General features: G+C 39.6%; 4 protein-coding genes across 5 annotated transcripts; 1 reads left to right on the top strand and 3 right to left on the bottom strand.

The window, feature by feature from the left end:
• The first annotated feature begins 234 nt into the window (after window positions 1-234).
• On the top strand, window positions 235-1,648 carry LOC130687029 (Bardet-Biedl syndrome 4 protein-like). Its single transcript, XM_057510187.2, has 6 exons — window positions 235-363; window positions 433-545; window positions 605-862; window positions 924-1,077; window positions 1,143-1,265; window positions 1,350-1,648. The coding sequence occupies exons 1-6, from the start codon at window positions 235-237 to the stop codon at window positions 1,569-1,571; spliced, it is 999 nt and encodes a 332-aa protein (XP_057366170.1). The 3' UTR covers window positions 1,572-1,648.
• LOC130687027 (cystathionine beta-synthase-like) lies at window positions 1,642-4,713 on the bottom strand. Of its 2 annotated transcripts, none has more exons than XM_057510185.2 (13): window positions 4,544-4,713; window positions 3,963-4,122; window positions 3,833-3,891; window positions 3,714-3,761; window positions 3,522-3,656; window positions 3,232-3,446; window positions 3,026-3,115; window positions 2,761-2,953; window positions 2,607-2,699; window positions 2,370-2,553; window positions 2,159-2,293; window positions 1,911-2,104; window positions 1,642-1,841 (listed from the first exon to the last, which is right to left on the bottom strand). In XM_057510185.2, the coding sequence occupies exons 2-13, from the start codon at window positions 4,091-4,093 to the stop codon at window positions 1,744-1,746; spliced, it is 1,575 nt and encodes a 524-aa protein (XP_057366168.1). In that variant the 5' UTR covers window positions 4,094-4,122; window positions 4,544-4,713; the 3' UTR covers window positions 1,642-1,743. The 2 variants fall into 2 exon arrangements, with proteins under 2 accessions (XP_057366168.1, XP_057366169.1); XM_057510186.2 differs by having other exon boundaries at window positions 1,642-1,838; window positions 4,544-4,711.
• Window positions 4,714-5,522: 809 nt separating this feature from the next.
• LOC130687031 (bromodomain adjacent to zinc finger domain protein 1A-like) lies at window positions 5,523-12,527 on the bottom strand. The gene is made up of 19 exons (XM_057510189.2): window positions 12,219-12,527; window positions 11,900-12,038; window positions 11,510-11,845; window positions 11,309-11,422; window positions 10,922-11,244; window positions 10,684-10,810; window positions 10,257-10,622; window positions 9,530-10,104; window positions 9,263-9,472; window positions 8,775-9,198; window positions 8,421-8,697; window positions 8,268-8,363; window positions 8,106-8,204; window positions 7,842-8,001; window positions 7,424-7,776; window positions 7,082-7,312; window positions 6,349-6,542; window positions 5,943-6,106; window positions 5,523-5,839 (listed from the first exon to the last, which is right to left on the bottom strand). Exons 1-19 carry the CDS (start codon window positions 12,329-12,331, stop codon window positions 5,764-5,766), a joined length of 4,377 nt encoding a protein of 1,458 aa, XP_057366172.1. The 5' UTR covers window positions 12,332-12,527; the 3' UTR covers window positions 5,523-5,763.
• Window positions 12,528-13,302: 775 nt separating this feature from the next.
• LOC130687026 (carotenoid-cleaving dioxygenase, mitochondrial-like) lies at window positions 13,303-16,495 on the bottom strand. Its single transcript, XM_057510184.2, has 12 exons — window positions 16,373-16,495; window positions 15,849-15,936; window positions 15,554-15,778; window positions 15,457-15,499; window positions 15,234-15,387; window positions 15,043-15,178; window positions 14,851-14,990; window positions 14,720-14,788; window positions 14,510-14,656; window positions 14,355-14,450; window positions 14,078-14,299; window positions 13,303-13,990 (listed from the first exon to the last, which is right to left on the bottom strand). Exons 2-12 carry the CDS (start codon window positions 15,931-15,933, stop codon window positions 13,703-13,705), a joined length of 1,605 nt encoding a protein of 534 aa, XP_057366167.1. The 5' UTR covers window positions 15,934-15,936; window positions 16,373-16,495; the 3' UTR covers window positions 13,303-13,702.
• Between the last annotated feature and the right edge of the window lie 115 nt (window positions 16,496-16,610).

The raw sequence follows: 16,610 nt of genomic DNA, 5'->3' as shown, positions 1-16,610 counted from the left end.
ATACAACCCCTCTCTTAATCTGAATTACAAGATTCATTCCTACACTCGCCTTACCAATATACTCTATTTCCCTTTTCATTGTTCCACCTCTTCCGCACAGTTATTCGTTGTGGTCGCTATAGAAACAGGTTCACAACACAATTAACTAAGTTTTGAACTTCGAATATCAAAATATCGCAGTAGTTGGTGGGTACCTACGTTTCTGATTTTTTCGTTTCGCTGATTTCATAGAGAATGAAAAAGAATTGGTTACTAGAATATCATTTTGTGCGCGGAGACTTCTCGTTTTGTAAGAAAATCATCCAAGATTTATCACCAAAGAGTGATAATACTTGCCAGGATGAATACTCCAATTACGTGCAAGTAAAATTTTTCACGTATAAATTAGTAAGACACCCACGTATAACTATTTCTCTCCTACATTTTTTAAAGGCACGTATATACTATGCCGAAGGGAAAATACAAGAGAGCTCCCAGCTTTTTCAATTGTGTTATTCAAAAAATCCTAATAATCCAGGAGCTCTACAAGAAATTGCCAAATATTTGCAAGTTCATTCACTAAGATTAGAAGTCAAATTTTTTTGCTAATCTTCTGTTACCCTAGAATTGCTCAGGGGCGATATAAGAAAGCCGTTGAAGCGCTAATGCTTGCAAAACTCCTGATAAAACAACCAGATTTTATGCTTTTACATGATCTCGCTCGTTGCAACCTCAACCTCAAAGAATATGCGTTGGCTGAGGAGAACTGCAGAGAGGCAATCAAAATCTGTAAAAGCAAATCCATCTATAAACTATTAGCAGCTTGTCTAATTCGTCAGCGTAAAACAGGAGAGGCGATTGAGGTTTTTCGTTTATCGTTAAGGTAAATAGAAAATGCATCTACCAAATTGACATGTGCAAATCTAACGCTATTATCTCATCAGACTGTTTCCTAAGAGTAGTCAACTTTACACCACTTTTGGTAAACTCTGCGTAGAAATGGGCTTCAACGAAGACGCCATGAAAACTCTGTCAGCAGCCATTAAGCTAGATGATAACAATACCGTGGCATTAAATGAAATAGCCGTTTTACACCAGGTATCTCCTCATTTACGCTTCTTTTGTTGACCTGCATCAGTAATGACCCTATCTTACCTTATTAGAAACGTGATGAGATTGACGACGCCATCAACAGATATATGGAGTTGGTTTGTCGTGGTATGGAATCGGCAAGCATATTCAGCAATTTAGGCCTCTGCTATTTCTACAAAGACAAATTTGTTATGGTATAATAGAAGATTGTCATTGATAAATGAAACAAAAGTAGCGTGATCAGTATAAAATTATAGTAAAATTATTCTAATTTTTAGGCGCTAACGTGTTTGTTGCGGGCACGTGATATCGATTCAACGTCCAGCGAAACTTTGTTCAACTTGGGCCTTGTATTTGCATCTTTGCACCAATATTGCTCCGCCTTTATCCACTGGAAAGCGGCTGCCGTTTATGCCACAAATAAAAGTTTCGTGGATCAAGAGCTAGTTACGTTACTTTCAGCATGCTTACCTTTCGTTAATAAAGAGACGGATACCTAACAATTAGGTAAAGAATACGTGCAAATTTTTATTCTCAAGGAATGACTGCGATAGTCAATATTTTTTGGGATTCTTTTCAGTTTAATAACCGTTTATTATATATGCTAACAATGGTCCGAAACTTATGCTGGGATTTTTTGCGGTAAAAAATGATTTCGTTTGGCTTAGTTTCTTAAATCTGAACATGGCTGGTGATGTAATTCAGAAGATCTATTTGGGTAACAATACCAACCACCACAGTGCGCTCTTCAACTGTATCACTTGTATCTGCTGGGAATAAAGAGAAAGAAACGCTAGTAAATATGCTGATAATAATATGTTACGAAAAGTGAGTCATACACAAACGTTGGTTATGAACGACCAGGCAGTAATGGTCGCGTTCCAGAATGCGCGACACTTTTCCAAGCGGCGTACCGAGCGTTACTCGCTTGAACTGACCGTAGAGTACATCTTCCACTGGTGTCTTCGGGTCGGCTTTTTTGGCCAATAAGCGGGTCATTAAAGACCCCAGTGTCACCATCCCTTTAATTGATCTAACCGAAAAAGTTTTGTGTCCCTGCTCGATTTGAATGCGAAAATAGCCTTACCCTTCTTTGTCCACTACAGGGAGCTGATCGAATCCTTCCTTTTTCATGATGTCTATGGCCTCTTGGCATGTAACTGAAGGAACGATCGAAAGAGGGGCTTGCAGATTAAGGGCAGAAACTTTCAGGTTGGACCACCTAGTGATGGACACAAAAACGGATTTAGACCTACAGACACTCTAACTCGACTATAGAAAACCCCTTCACCCTTTACCAATGATTTTCGGAGACGTCACCCGATGTGTCAAGCAAATCGCGTTCCATCATCCACTGATCCGATAGGAATTTGCTCATGTAATTTCTCAGACCATCGGGTAGCAGGACGACGCACCTCTGGCCTTCCTTAAGCTCTTGGGCGGCTTTCACAGCTACTGACATAGCAGCTCCGCAGCTGCCACCTGAACAAGAGAGGGTTAGCACAGATATTGCTAAGTAGGTTTATCATACTAACCACACAGAAGGCCTTCCTCTTTGATCAACTTCCTCGACATAGTCAGTGAATCCTTGTCGTTCGATTTGTACCACTTGTCTACTACAGAGCGATCTACACAAAAACTATATGTAAAACCAAGCGCCAGATGGGCGTAGAATTTAAGCAAACGAACCAAGGACAGTCGGAATGAAATCGTATCCGATGCCTTCCACTTCATAAAATCCAGGATTGTCAGTTTCATTCAGTTCTGCTGGTTCAGCTAGAATGGAACCCTCCGGATCAACACCAATTACTATGCAATTTGGAAGTTTTTCTTTTATTTTACGGCCAATGCCAGTAGCAGTACCTCCGGTTCCTGCTGAAAGCTAAAAGGGAATTTTGCATAATTTTTCTTCCGAATGGAAAACATTAAAGAATTCAATTGGTTTTTCACTTACGACTATCATATCTAAATGGCCGTCACACTGATCTAAAATTTCTTCGGCCGTGATGTCATAGTGGGCCAAGGGATTACCAGGATTGCGGTACTATAATTTGAAAAATGCATATCTTTATGTGATGCTAATTTCTAATCTAGCAATACAAACTGGAGGCGTGTATAAACGTTGTAACGTTTGTTGCGAAATCTCCGCATGAAGTATACCTGATCCAGAATCATGGAATTTGGGATATCGCGGTTTAGGCGCTGGGCCACCGAGATGTGACTTTCAGGAGAATCAAAGGTAGCAGAGGTTGGTGTTCGCACTATCTCTGCTCCAAGTGCTTTTAGTGTGTCTACTTTTTCGTTGGACATTTTCTCCGGCAGAACAATAATGCAACGATAACCTTTCACGGCAGCCGCCAATGCAATTCCGATCCCTTTTTTACAAAAAAAAAATTAACAACGTTATAGAATTCTTCCTGTTCGTGGCACAATTCCAAGTTTATCCCAACCCGTATTTCCAGATGTCGGTTCGATAAGTACGTCTCCAGGTTTAATTTTTCCAGCTTTTTCGGCATCTTCCACCATCCGCAATCCAATGCGATCCTTAACGCTTCCACCAGCGTTAAAAAACTCACATTTCGCAACTAATGCATCTATATGTTACTTCTTGTTTAACCAAAAAAAATAAATGTAATACTTACGCATGTCGCACTTGAGCCCATAGCTTTTCGGGATAGAATTCAATCGAACTAATGGAAAATGAAAAACCATATAATAATGCCACAGAGTGATACGTAACAAAAGCAATCAACAAAAATACCTAGTGGTGTGTTGCCTATATTGTCCAATATATTGGACATGATCTTCTTTCGCGGTTGCCTGATAAAAATAAATAAAGTTAGAATTAGATTTTTTTAGAGCATTCAATATGCAGGTAACATTGAACTTACGGAGGTTTCACCGTGTGAGGCGAGGTGGCAGGATCAGCATTACGGTGCCACGTGCAACGACTTGGTAAATCGGGACGTACGAACTCGACCGCAGCTGTTGACTCGGACACATTGCTATTGATTGAAGCCATTTTGTTGTCGATAAGCAAGGTTTCCCAGCCTTGCAAAAGAAAAGTAACATCTTGAAACACAATATATTTGGGTGACATCAAGCTTTTTGGCTATGCTGGAATACCACAATATACCACGAATCTATTTCCACTGCTTGAATTACTACGAATCTTCTAGATACGCGCATTTAGCCAAACAACCACATTTATTTTTCTTGGTTGACCTGACCTTACCATTGATCTAATCTAACACATACACTTTAGCTTTGCTGCTAAGATATATCGTTTTATTTTTTTTTCCCTCCTACGAAACTCCTTCTGTTGTCCTTGAAATAGATTTTATGTTCGGAATTGCGAATATGGGACTATGTAAACTCTGAGTTAAGCTCTGTTGCTCTTAAACTTAAAAATAAATGACGTTGCGTCGTTCGTCTGCGCAGAGCTAATAATATCGGTTAATTGATTACTTACGAAAATGAGAAAGGAGGAAGAGAATATGAATCGGACGATGCACCAACGCGCCAAGCTAACAACGCACACGGAAGAGTACTAAACTCCCGAGCCCAAAGGCAGTTACTCTCTATAGCTTTTCCTTTCGAGCTCGTCTCACCAACTGCCACATAAAGCTTCAGCTCATTTCGGTGCTTGAGCTAATGTTCGTCGTGGACATGGCATGCCTTCCCGCCATGCCCTAGCTCACGGTGTCCTTGTAAGAGTATCGACCCATCAGCAACACCCCCTTTTTTGGTACTCATCAAACATCTGTGATAGCCTGTCCTGTATTATGAGCAGGCAACTCCATCTGGAGACGGAATCACGTTCTACAGCACCTAGTAATAGGAAGCAACTGTCGGATTTTCTTATCTTGTTTTGTTGTTAACTTGTTATCGGATACAATGAAATATTTTTGTCAAGGGGTTTTTGTTAATGGTTTAGTGATAAACGTGATATAGGAGCACGTAGCATGCCTGATACGATCGACGGAGGAAACGATGTGCATTTAGAAATTTCCGGATTAAATACAGCAAAATCTACAACCACATATATTTAATACTGTTGAGAAACTCCTCAAAAGTAGCCTTTTCATCCTGAAGAAAACCATAGTTTTCAAAAGACTCGAAATGCAACTGAAATCCAATCATGCTACGCCTTATAATTAAAAGGATTCCCAGTCTCACCCAACAGATGACACTGCCACGGAGACGATGCGTGGGTTTTATGGTACTGGGCTACACACACTGCTCGGATATTTTTCAGCTGAAAATATGGCGCGAATGAAAACATGTCTAGAAGGTAAACAAGCGCCTGCGTTTCAAGGAAGTCAGAAGGCCTTGGCTAGGCCATATAAAGTACTGGAATTTGTCCCAATATCAATTGGTGGTCGGCCCACTATTTTGCAGCAAGCTGAACTATAGGGGCATTATAGTTTCTAAATAACCACTACTTTGCATTATTTACATTTACCTAGTCGGTTTCAAGTGTATTTTCACTTACTTTGTTATTTTAACGTTCCAAAATTCTTATTACTTTAAACTGGAAACGCAACAAGCAACCATGACTGGTTGCCAAAATTATAACATAAAAGAGACATACGTGGTATTATCCAATATTTCCATTAGGGTTGTCGAACGAATGACTTTTAGCGGTTTCGGGATAATGTGTAAAGAATAGGTAGAAAACTAGATCAAATTTTAATCCGTGTGTATCATCTTCATGCCTAGCTTTCCTAATTGCTTTTCGGCAAATCGACTGAGGTTCTGACCACATCTAGAAAAGATTCAAGAAAAGAAAACAAATTAGATTATAAAATTCAACAACCCAAAAATACACAGGTTGCTGAAATCAAAATACGCAATAAATGTGAACTTACTTGTATTCGTCGGCAGCGTCGTTATTGTAAGTAAAGCAATTTGTGAATATCAGTTGCAAATCCTTGAGGAAATCTTCCGCGGTCTTGTACTGTACTGTATTAAGTTTGTACTTCATTGTACCAAGATCCATTGCTTGTTTGATGACTCGATGATAGTCAGGGGCCTAAAAAGGCAAACAAAGAAATTGTTTTGGTAAAACGTTACAAAGGGAACAAAAATTTAAAACGCAGTACAATGCTTCAAATAATTAAAGCATGGTATCAATTACAGTTTTTAATGACCAGCAGTGAGAAATCCAACACAAGCCAATTGAACTTTCCAAAGCAATATAATATGCAAAGGTTTCTTTTTCGTTTCTCTCTCTGTCTCTGAAAGGAGAGTGCGAGTAATTTAACACAGTTTTACCTCGGCTCTTGTAACGGGCTTGAGAAACGGCCAACTGTCCGCATGATTGCTGCAATCGGCCAAAAGTTGAAGTAAATCAGCCAAGTCCACAAATCCGGATGGAGACGTTGCGGAAGGTAATGGCAATGGGCGACTTCTTTTCCGATGGGCTGATCCATTCCACTTGCTGTTGCTGTCACTATTTCCACTTTCATCTAAAATTCAATAAAATCAATAAAATATGATGTTAACTAATAACTGGATAACTTTAGACTTGCATACGTTTAAAAGAGTTTAAATATATACACAAAATACAGAACTGATAGCCTCACGAGTCTGTTTGGGACAAATGCTAGCTCCCAGGATAAGTTCTACGGTACATTTTAGGACAAAAATGCAAGCTAGCTTGCTTGTGACGCACAAACGTTTAAGCGAAATTGTATTAGCATTTTCAGTACGAAGGAAAAAATAAATCAGTCAGGTAAAAGTGGTTGATCCTTTTATTACGAAAATTGGCAGGTGGCAGGGTGGCTCCAATTCTCACAGCTTTTAAAGAATTCAACAAAAAGTACGTCATAAGGCAATGTCAAAGTCAAGGCCGATAAGTTACGATAATGAGTGGAACAACCTTGGTACTTGAAGAAATGAATCAAGGTAAAACGGTCTTTGAACGAGGTGCGGGAGGATGTGAAACTCGGTGGTCATGGTATGTTATGTTATTAAAACGTTTACTTGCGGTAAAGAAATCTCTTACCATCGTTGCTGTCCCCCCTGAGTCGCTTGGATGATTGGGCAATCTTGTCAACAGCTTCAGCGGCCGAGCGACGTTTGCCTAGGGTCAAGTCGGACGGCGATTTGGCTCGAACGGGATCGGTTTGCGTACGCTTCCGAGTCCCCGGATTCCTTGCCATATCTTTGGTTTCTTCATAGAAATCAATGGCGTGACGAGCCCGAGAAACTCTTGAAGATGTCCTACCATCCGAGTCTGCAAGAAAAGATAAAAAGAAAACAAAATTAATGGTTAGATTATATACTTTTACATGCATCTTTAAGTGAGCAAAAAGCTTGAAAAAGTAATTGTATCAAAATAGCTTACTTTTTTCCCGAAGTTTGCCTCGTTCTTTATCTTGAGGAGGCGACTTGCACTGAGGGCATGACCACTTGCCCCTCGGGACTTTTCTCAAAGGAGGATTGATGCACTCTAAGTGGTAGACAGCGGGGCATGTGTCACAGCAGATGACTTCTCCTCCTTCTTGACAAACTGGGCAGGTTTCATTGTGTATCGATTCGACCTCACTTTCGCCTTCCTCAGCTTCTGCCTCAGCCTCCTCTTCACCAGCTTCCGCTTCTTCCTCCTCAACAGCCTCATCTTCGGACTCTTCAGAGAAAACACGGCGTGCTTTGCGAGGAGTTCGTGGTTTCTCGCGAGGTTTACATTCGGCACAGAACCTTAAAGAATAACAATCGTGAGTCAAATTATATTTAAAAAATACTGTCATACTAATTGAATTCACCAATCTCCTTCTGGAACCACCGTGAGCAAAGGTTTTAAACAGTACATGTGATGTCCTTTGTCACATCCATCACAAAGTAGCATTTTCTCGGGGTCACCTTTACGGCGACAAATGCGGCATCGGGCATTCAATGCTGAGCGATTCCATGTAATACTGTTATCTGTATCAATTTAAAATTTTTTTTTTTTGAAGATTAAATTTATTTGTGAGATACAACCCAGCTTAAGTCAGATATAAAGTAGATCACTTGATAAAAGGACTTACCTAGTAGCGCTAGGTGAACGTACAACTGGGGCAGACTTGTACAGGCATGAAGAGACAGCTCCCACTTTTCTAAAGGTGTCCGTACTGCTTTCGGTTCGACTATAAATCATATTTGCATATAAAGTTGCTGTAAATACAATATGTGAAAGAATGGACGCTTACTTTTTGTGTCTGCTTTGTCAGGCTCTTTGTGATCTTCCCATTTTTTCATGGCTTCTTCAGCTTTCAATCGTTTCTTTCTTTCTTTTTCGTCTTCGCCTAAAATTGTACCTCAGATTCAATGTTGCCTAAAATAGTTGTAAAATGGTAGCTCACCAAGAGGCTTCTTCAAATACTTGCTTTCCACACTTTGAGCTAACTGAAGTACGGAACATGCTAGATCGACAACGCTCTTTTTCGGCACAGCATTTGCTACACTTTCACCTTCTACTGATGAACTTATTTCGGAGCGATTATCATCTTCTTCAATATCATTGTGTTCGAGCTTCGGCTGAGTTTTCGTCACAAGCTTTCCGCCCCATGTCAAGGTATCAACCTGAGGAACAAACTTTCGGGCCTCTAGAGACGATCTCCACGAATTTCTGTCTTTGACCTATGCACATCAATAAACAAAAACAGGAACTTCTAATCTGTCCATTATTTTAAATGCTTATAGTTAACCTAACATACCTTGAGAGATCCCAATCCACCAATAAAGATTTTTTCCTCTGTTTCAAGTATCATATCGATGAGCGTGCGTTCCATAATTTCTTCAACAGGAGTACCGGCGGGAAAATAAAGGTTGATATCGTATTCTTTTTCCTTTCGTATTTGTCTTGTGGATTTGCGTGTTTCACTTTCAATCTTCACTTCAGGTCTGGAATTATCTAAACGGTGGACGAAGCACTTGGTGATTCCATCAACAATCCTTTCCTTTTCTTGCAGCAGGATGTTTTTTAATGCGTTCTCGCGATACCCTCGCTCATTAAGGTTCAGTATGAGTTGATCAATAGAATCAACATTATCGTAGAACGACCATTTTGTTCGTGAGAGGTAGGTAGCGTGGACAGGGCAATTCGTTGGGTTAGACGTACAAACGCCGAATACCTTGGGCCTAATTTCCAAATGGTTATAAGAATTATTAGAACAAGACGAACAAAATCAAAAGAAATACTCACTTTTCGCAGACAGGTTCGTTTGAAATATCATTCTCTTTATTTGCAGTTTTGAAGAACTTGCGGATGTCTTCTTTGCATTTACTAGGATCGACCGGTAATCCATTAGGTTTTTCTATGGAATATGGAGTAGGTTCAGGCAAGCAAGTTCCGACATAATCATCATCATGCTCGACGAAAAAGCCGGGAAGCGATTCAAAAACCCAAAACCTCCTAAATATGTTTTATACGTTAATACTGTATGTTTCCTAAACATCCATCGCGACTTACCGGAACGCACGATCTTGTCCAAGAGGCGTCAGATGCGTCATAGCTTGCATTTTGAGAATTTGTTGGCGAAGTTGTTGCTCCTTCTTCAGGACCTCTCCTTTCCTTTTGGCAGTTTCTTGAAGTAATTTCTCTAATTCTGGCCCATCTTCCGTGTTGCCATTCTCTTCGGAACGTAGCTTGGCTCGATTAATAACGTCTTCTTTTCTCATACGTCTCTCGTTAGCATGCAAGGCTCTCAGTTCTTGACGTAAATGTGTAAGTTTACTACTCTTTTCTTCAAGTACGTCTCTTATTGAAGCGTATGTGAGTATTTGATGACAAAGGCATTTGATGATCTTCATCTTATCACCGATCGGCAATTCGTAAACCGTGCTATGGGCCAACGCGTGGAGAATATGCGGATCTTCTTGGCGCAACTGCACGCCAGGATCATCAGCAGCACTATATCCACCACGCTGCTGATAACGCCACTTTGTGCGCAGTTCACTGCTGCCACCACCAGATGAGACTAAGTGGAGCCGAAGTATTTCAGATACAGTTAATGAATCCATAGACAACTTTTTCAGAGGAGTACCCTGAAAAAATGACACAATTAAGTTCATAACCTTCATCACTTTACCAAGAGCAATTAAAAAACAGAGACCCCACAGCTTCCCCCTCGCCAAGAAAATAACGAAAAAGATAAGCAAATAAGAAAAATAAATAAATAAATATCAGTTTAAGCTACCTGGTAAGTTAGTCCCCCTTCGGCTACTTCAGTTTCTTGGCTACCAGTTGTTGTATACCCAGCTTCTTTCACTTCCTCAGATTCGGCGTCTTGGAATTCAAACAAAGAACTGAGCAACGCTTGCAAAATGTCACTGAGAGGACCAGACACTTCACTTTCCACTACTGCTCGTTCTAAAAGTTCGAATGTGAGCCCTCCCGGAAAAGCATCTTTTAACTGCAGCTCTTCGCCAAACGCTAAGAAAAACTCCAACACCATAATGAAATCGCCGAAAATTCCGTTGGGAATAGCACATTGAACAGGCGTTGGTGAAGGCAAATCTTTAAGGTCGTCGCATTCCAAGTCTTCACGAATTTTGCTCCATTCCTAAATTTCATCGGAATATAAAGCAAATGGGTATTTTTCGAATCAATTATTTTAAATTTACCTTAACGTATTCAGCCATCACTCGCTTTTCTTCCTTCTTTTTTTCTTTTGCTAGTAACTTTTCATCGACCTTTTGCTGTTTCCGTTGATCAGCAATTTGCCGCAGACTTTCACGTTCTTCGCGAATTCTAACAGGGAAATGAGATAATTAAACGACTTATCAGACAAAAAAAGGGAAAAAAATAAATAAATAAAAAAAGAGGGAGGGGGAGAAATAATAGTAATGATTTTTAAATTACTTGATGAATTCCTTCGCCAAAGCTTCAGCGTCCAACTTAGGACTTTTGGTAGCAGATTTTGCATTCCGTGTGGTGTCTGGTTGGCCTTTTTTGCTTGGCGTTCCTCTTACCGGTGTACTCTTACCGTTACTCTCTTTGTCACTGGATGGGGTTTTGGGTGTTTTAGGTGTTTTAGCTGCTTTGGGCGTCTCACCTCCCTTGCTAGTTGACAAACTTTTGTTGACTTTCTTTGCAGCCCTTTTCTCTTCAAACCTTGGTTTTTCACCAGTAAAAATCTCGGTGTATTTGACGGAGTCCATGTTCAACTTGTTCCATGCTTCAGGCTGACGTATTAAAAGAATAAGAATAGCGAATGACTAAGATAGATACCATTAATTCAAAATTTACCTTTACAACCCAGATGCCTTCATACTCCTCGAACTGCAGGCAGTAGCGTAAATATAACCGAACTTTATCTCGAGAATAGAAGCCTTTTTCTCTTCTGATGCAGTCCACAGTTACCTAAAAATAAATGTAAAATTGCGAAGCGTGAAATTGCGCTATTATAACTAAGGAAAAGAAGGAGAGGCAAGAAAACAAACGACATACCGTGTGAATAGGTTCAACAGTTCCGCTTCTATCATCAACAATTTCCCTGACTTCATATTTAAATAACTCAGGAGGAGGTCCGTACTGTTCCAGCATCATCAATTTGTCTTCTGTGCTCAGTTCATCATCTGGTTCTTGTTTGTACTGTTCCAGTTCTTGAGTGGTAGGTGGTACCACACGTAGTACTCGTGCAGGATACCACTTTGAACGAAGAATAGCTTCCACATGTTCATTTTTGAAATAACGATCTTTCATAAAGTAATACACATCATCACATGCATCATTTACTTTTCCTCTGCATGTGAGGGAAGCTACAAGCAGTAAAGGTTGCCTCAACTATTGACAAGAAAAGTTAGTTGGTGTTTTATCAATGCAAGAAAAAACAAATACCTCAAATGGAATGTCACTAACAGATTGAAGTGCTCGTTTCTCACTTTCAATGGCTTCTTGATACGTCAAATTGCTTTTGGCTGTCAATGAACATGACCAAACCAAAGAATTGCAAAGAATGGTCCTCTCAAAAAAGGCTCTGAAAACGTAACAAACATAGCACTGTTGAACATAATTGAAATAAAAGCTTTTCACAAACAATAAATGCTATGAAGAATAAAGTATGACACAAACTGAAGTTTTTTTTTCACTATCAGCCAATATGTAAGCAAAAGAAGTGGGACCATTCTGTAACCATGAAAATACAAGCAAAACATACTCAAAGTCTCTGAAGATTTCTTTGGTGAGTGGGCAAAAGAAGACTTCTTCTTCAGGACGAAGATCAGGCGGCGGTAAATTGGGAACGAACGGTTGGCGACGTAGAAGCGGCATGGCGTTTGATCATACAGCACTCTGCACTGCACAAGTTTAGAACTATAGTTTTCAGTGAAGAGATGAGCACAGAATGCCAACACAGTGTTTTAACATCAGATGTTAGAAAGTAAAAATGATTAAAACTTGAAGGGAAGACTGGATAGCAATAGTCCCAGACGAATCCCACAATCATACACGAGAGACGATCTGATTACGACAGTGCGGGACACAAAGCAACGTTACCGTTAGAAACCACCGAAACGAACCGGGAGAAAACAAGAGCCAAAAGTCTCATCCAAAAAGTCGGCTAGCTTAGCGCTGACGTTGAACTGAAAGTTGTAGAATTACTTTACCTGTCTACTTATGATGTTATCAGTACAATATAAGCAGTTAAGTAATTCGTTAGGGTTTCCTTCTTGCATCGGTGGTTATTTTTCTAAATCCGCGTGGATTCGACCCTACTTTATTAGAAGCAGGCGACAACCGCGAATCAGCGCCATTGGATATAAAAAAACAAGTGAAACTCGGAGCGCGAGTCTTTGTTTGAATCGCGTAGCCGTAGAGAGGGCGCCAAAAAAAGGTAAACCTTTGTGAAAAACGGTTGGCTATACGAGGTATAAAGAGGGTAAAAGGTAATGATTTTCAGCGATCCATTCCAGTCCGATAGTTATGAGCATAGACCCCCCCCCCCAAAAAAAAGAAAAATTAGTTGCTATGTTGTGACTGTTTGTGCTATGCTGTACGTATTTTTTCTTACGACCTTCGCGTCACTACTGTTGATTTGATATGTTGAGTAGGTATATTATTTTTAAAGCTAGAAGTAACGTTTTAGAATATTTCTCGTGCTGAACTGTAAAAGCTAGACAGTCGGAGAAGTGCAATTGCTGCCCTGTTTCCGTCGTGGTTAACAAAATACGCTAAGAGATTTTTTTTTTTCAAGAAAATGTATTTCATGTTGAATTGAACAAGTCACACATTTCTTGGTACAACGGTATCGTTTATTACGTAAAGCGCAGTGACATATAAATTTGAAAAATCCCATTCTCCAAACCCAAAAAGCTAGTAAATATCTCAGTTAACAACGTGTGCGTTATTGAACGATTTTAGTGCTGATGTTTTCTTCCTGATAATGCATTATTGTTATAATGGAGGTATATATTTCTGTTACACATTTGGCGTTTCATTTCATGATACCGACATTTTCCAACCTCCTTTTCTCTTCCCAAAAGAGATTCACACATAATTCATACTTCGATTACATGTAAAAGCCAATATTAGTTGGGAAAGCCAACAAGCGAAAAATTCACTTGAGAGGACGAACATGATTGAAAAGCAAAAAGAAAAAGACAAAGGTCGGCTGAACATGGATTATGTTGGAATGGGATAGCATCAGTAACCATGAACTATGTCCCCCGTTCGGGAGAATATGCCATGGAAATCTTTTGTTATTATCCCTGGTGCAACGTATTCTACCACAGCTTCTTCTTTAAACGTGGCGGCATTTAAAATTATCAGTAAAACCTTCTTTGGGTTAACCTGATCTACTGCAGAAAATAAGACGACTCCATCGTCTTCCTCAATGGATTCAGGACGCGAAACGTAAACAGGTTCGGACGGACTAAATCCAGCTTTAGCCCATTGTTTTACTTCTCTGGTATTCAGATCCAATCTTAAGATCTATTTTGGATACCGAAATTTGTAGTTAAAATGTTTGAGCTTTACCAGGACGGATTTGCGTTTAATGTAGACATATACTTGGTTTACCTTTTCTGATTCGGCGTAACCGTCCAACTGCGAAATTCCGTAGACATATCTATACTCTTTTCCATTTCTCGAGTAGTTTATTCGTGGAAGTTCTAAGCTCTGCTCCAGTAAACGCTCGGGTTCACAAAAGATTGTCTTATTTGATTGCCAGTATGATTTGCATTTTGATTCTTCCACTTCTACTAAATTTTTGCAGTCCTGAAAATCGTTATCTGTAGGAGGCTGAGGAATTTTTTATTAAGTTCTGATGATACTATCAGCTGTATAAGTATAGTACCTCAACAGCTAACGGCAGTACGAAGCGAGTGTAATAAGTGTTCGTAAAGTCACCTCTATTCTCACGTAAGCTTTTCAGACTTAAACCAGCAAAAATCTGAAAAAGAATGAATCATTCGAAATAATTGCTGAGCTGATTATAAAGCACACACTTACTGTGGCGTCCTTGCAATGTGAAATATCCATAATGATACAGCCATTTTTCTCGTAACAGTTTCCATGATGAAAGCAAAAGAAGGGTGGAGCCTCATAAACCGTTTCAACTAGTTCGCCAGTTTTTCTCTCCACCAGAAGGATACGGCACTTAAACGACACAAAAGTTTTCAATAGTTTGCATAATGAGAAAAAATCCTGTTTTTTTACTACCTTTTCATTAGGAAACCACTCCAACGATGAATCAACAGACTTTTGTCTTAGATTCATTGCTAGCAGCTTCTACAGGTAAGAAGGGCATGATGTTTAACTTCATTGTGAACAACAAACCAACAAGAGCATACCGCCGTGTTTAGGATTAACGGAAATTCAACGAAAACAAAATAATTTTCCGTAATTCCAAAGCTATGGTAGTAAGAGTGACTCATTTTCCAACGAGACGGAAAGCTTGCTACAATTTTCGCTCCCTCCAATGCACCAGCCCCTTAAACAAAATGAATTTAGCGCAGCACAGCTTAGTTGGATGTTTAAGGTACCCGCGGGAAATTCAATTATGTTGTAAATGGGTCCATTTGATCCTATGGAATTTCCCATGTTATAAACAGTGCCATCGTCAAGAACGTGAGGGTGGGCAGTTGAATGATTAACGGCCACTAGTTTGCTGATGTTGCACTGCATCCATAAAGTCATTAAATAAAAAAAAATATTCATTTTACGAATAGTCAACCTTTTCTCCAACGGTTTCAAGGGTTTCTGCATCAACTTGGCGAATTTGAGGAGTTTCAGTAAAGGCATACAATTTGTCTCCTAAATAACAAACGCTAACACAACAATTGTCCGTTTTCTCCCTTTTGGTCACTGGTTCAAATCGTGCCATAAATCTATGGATTAAATCAATACAGCATGAATGAATTCGTATCGACGTACATTAAACGAAAAATATGACACACCTTCCCCATAACGATTGACAAGGGTCGGGAAATGCAAACGTACCTAGGAGACATGACTTTAAAAGTAGAGATTTCGCATTGAACACATTAAGTTTACCAAATTGATGCATGGTCAGCCGATTGGCGGCTTTAGCTTCTTTGTAAGTGTCACTCTGCAGAATGCGGTTCTGGTAAGTCGCTTTTCCTTGGCCATAGCCATTGATAGCAAAACGATGTATAACAGATAGTCCGTCGAACAAGTGATTCATTTTTGTTTCTCCAATTTCAAATATTCCAGAACCATTCCGTATTAAAGAACCCTCCAACCATTCTGGAATTTTACCTAAGGGCGGTAAAGCATGGCAATGCCAAAAGCTAATGATCGAACAAAAAACTTCTGTAGTGCAACTTACCAACTATCAACCCTTCGATAGGCGATTCGGTTTCCACGTCCAGTGTTCTAACCCATGAGGTTAGATCTTCAATTTTTTCCGTCATTATCTAGAAACCGTTAACGGAATAAAAAGGTTAACCATATTATCAATTATTTAATGAGGACAAGTTGGCGAACAAGTTTTTATTCCTTTTATCGTAATACGTTTAACACAATACGTAGTAATACGTTCGCAATACCACTTCAACGAGCTTTTTGATGTGGTAGCAATATACTGCAGTATGCTCTCTGAGAAATTGCGTTCAATCATTTAAATTCCCAATTAGTAATTAAAATTTGCTGTAACGCTATCATTGTGCAAAACAGGCGACTTCCATTGCTTTTCGACAGCACGGGAGGCAGGTAAAGTTTTTTTTTATATTGATGTTACGCTAGAATAAATCAATCAGGGTTTCTTTCGTCGTTCCCAAATAACAATTCAGTGTACCCATAAAATGACCTAATGTCATACGCAGGAGGTTCATGCCTATTGAGTTCACTTACTTTAATAATAGAAGAGCAACTCTGGTTACAGAGCAAACACCCAAATACTGCGTGTCCTGAAACAGCACAAAGTAAGAGCCATACACGACTTGCTATTATATTGTTGAATAGCAATGGAAAACGTTAAAAAAAAAAATGGAAGCGCAACAGAACGTAACTAAAACTTGGGGGCTGACATTGGGGAATGCCGTCGTCTGCTAGAATAATATTAACTTTTGTCTGCTATAATCACTGTGAT

This window comes from Daphnia carinata, chromosome 2, assembly GCF_022539665.2.
Source record: "Daphnia carinata strain CSIRO-1 chromosome 2, CSIRO_AGI_Dcar_HiC_V3, whole genome shotgun sequence".
Taxonomy (NCBI): domain Eukaryota; kingdom Metazoa; phylum Arthropoda; class Branchiopoda; order Diplostraca; family Daphniidae; genus Daphnia; species Daphnia carinata.
This window is presented reverse-complemented; position numbering and strand designations above follow the sequence as displayed.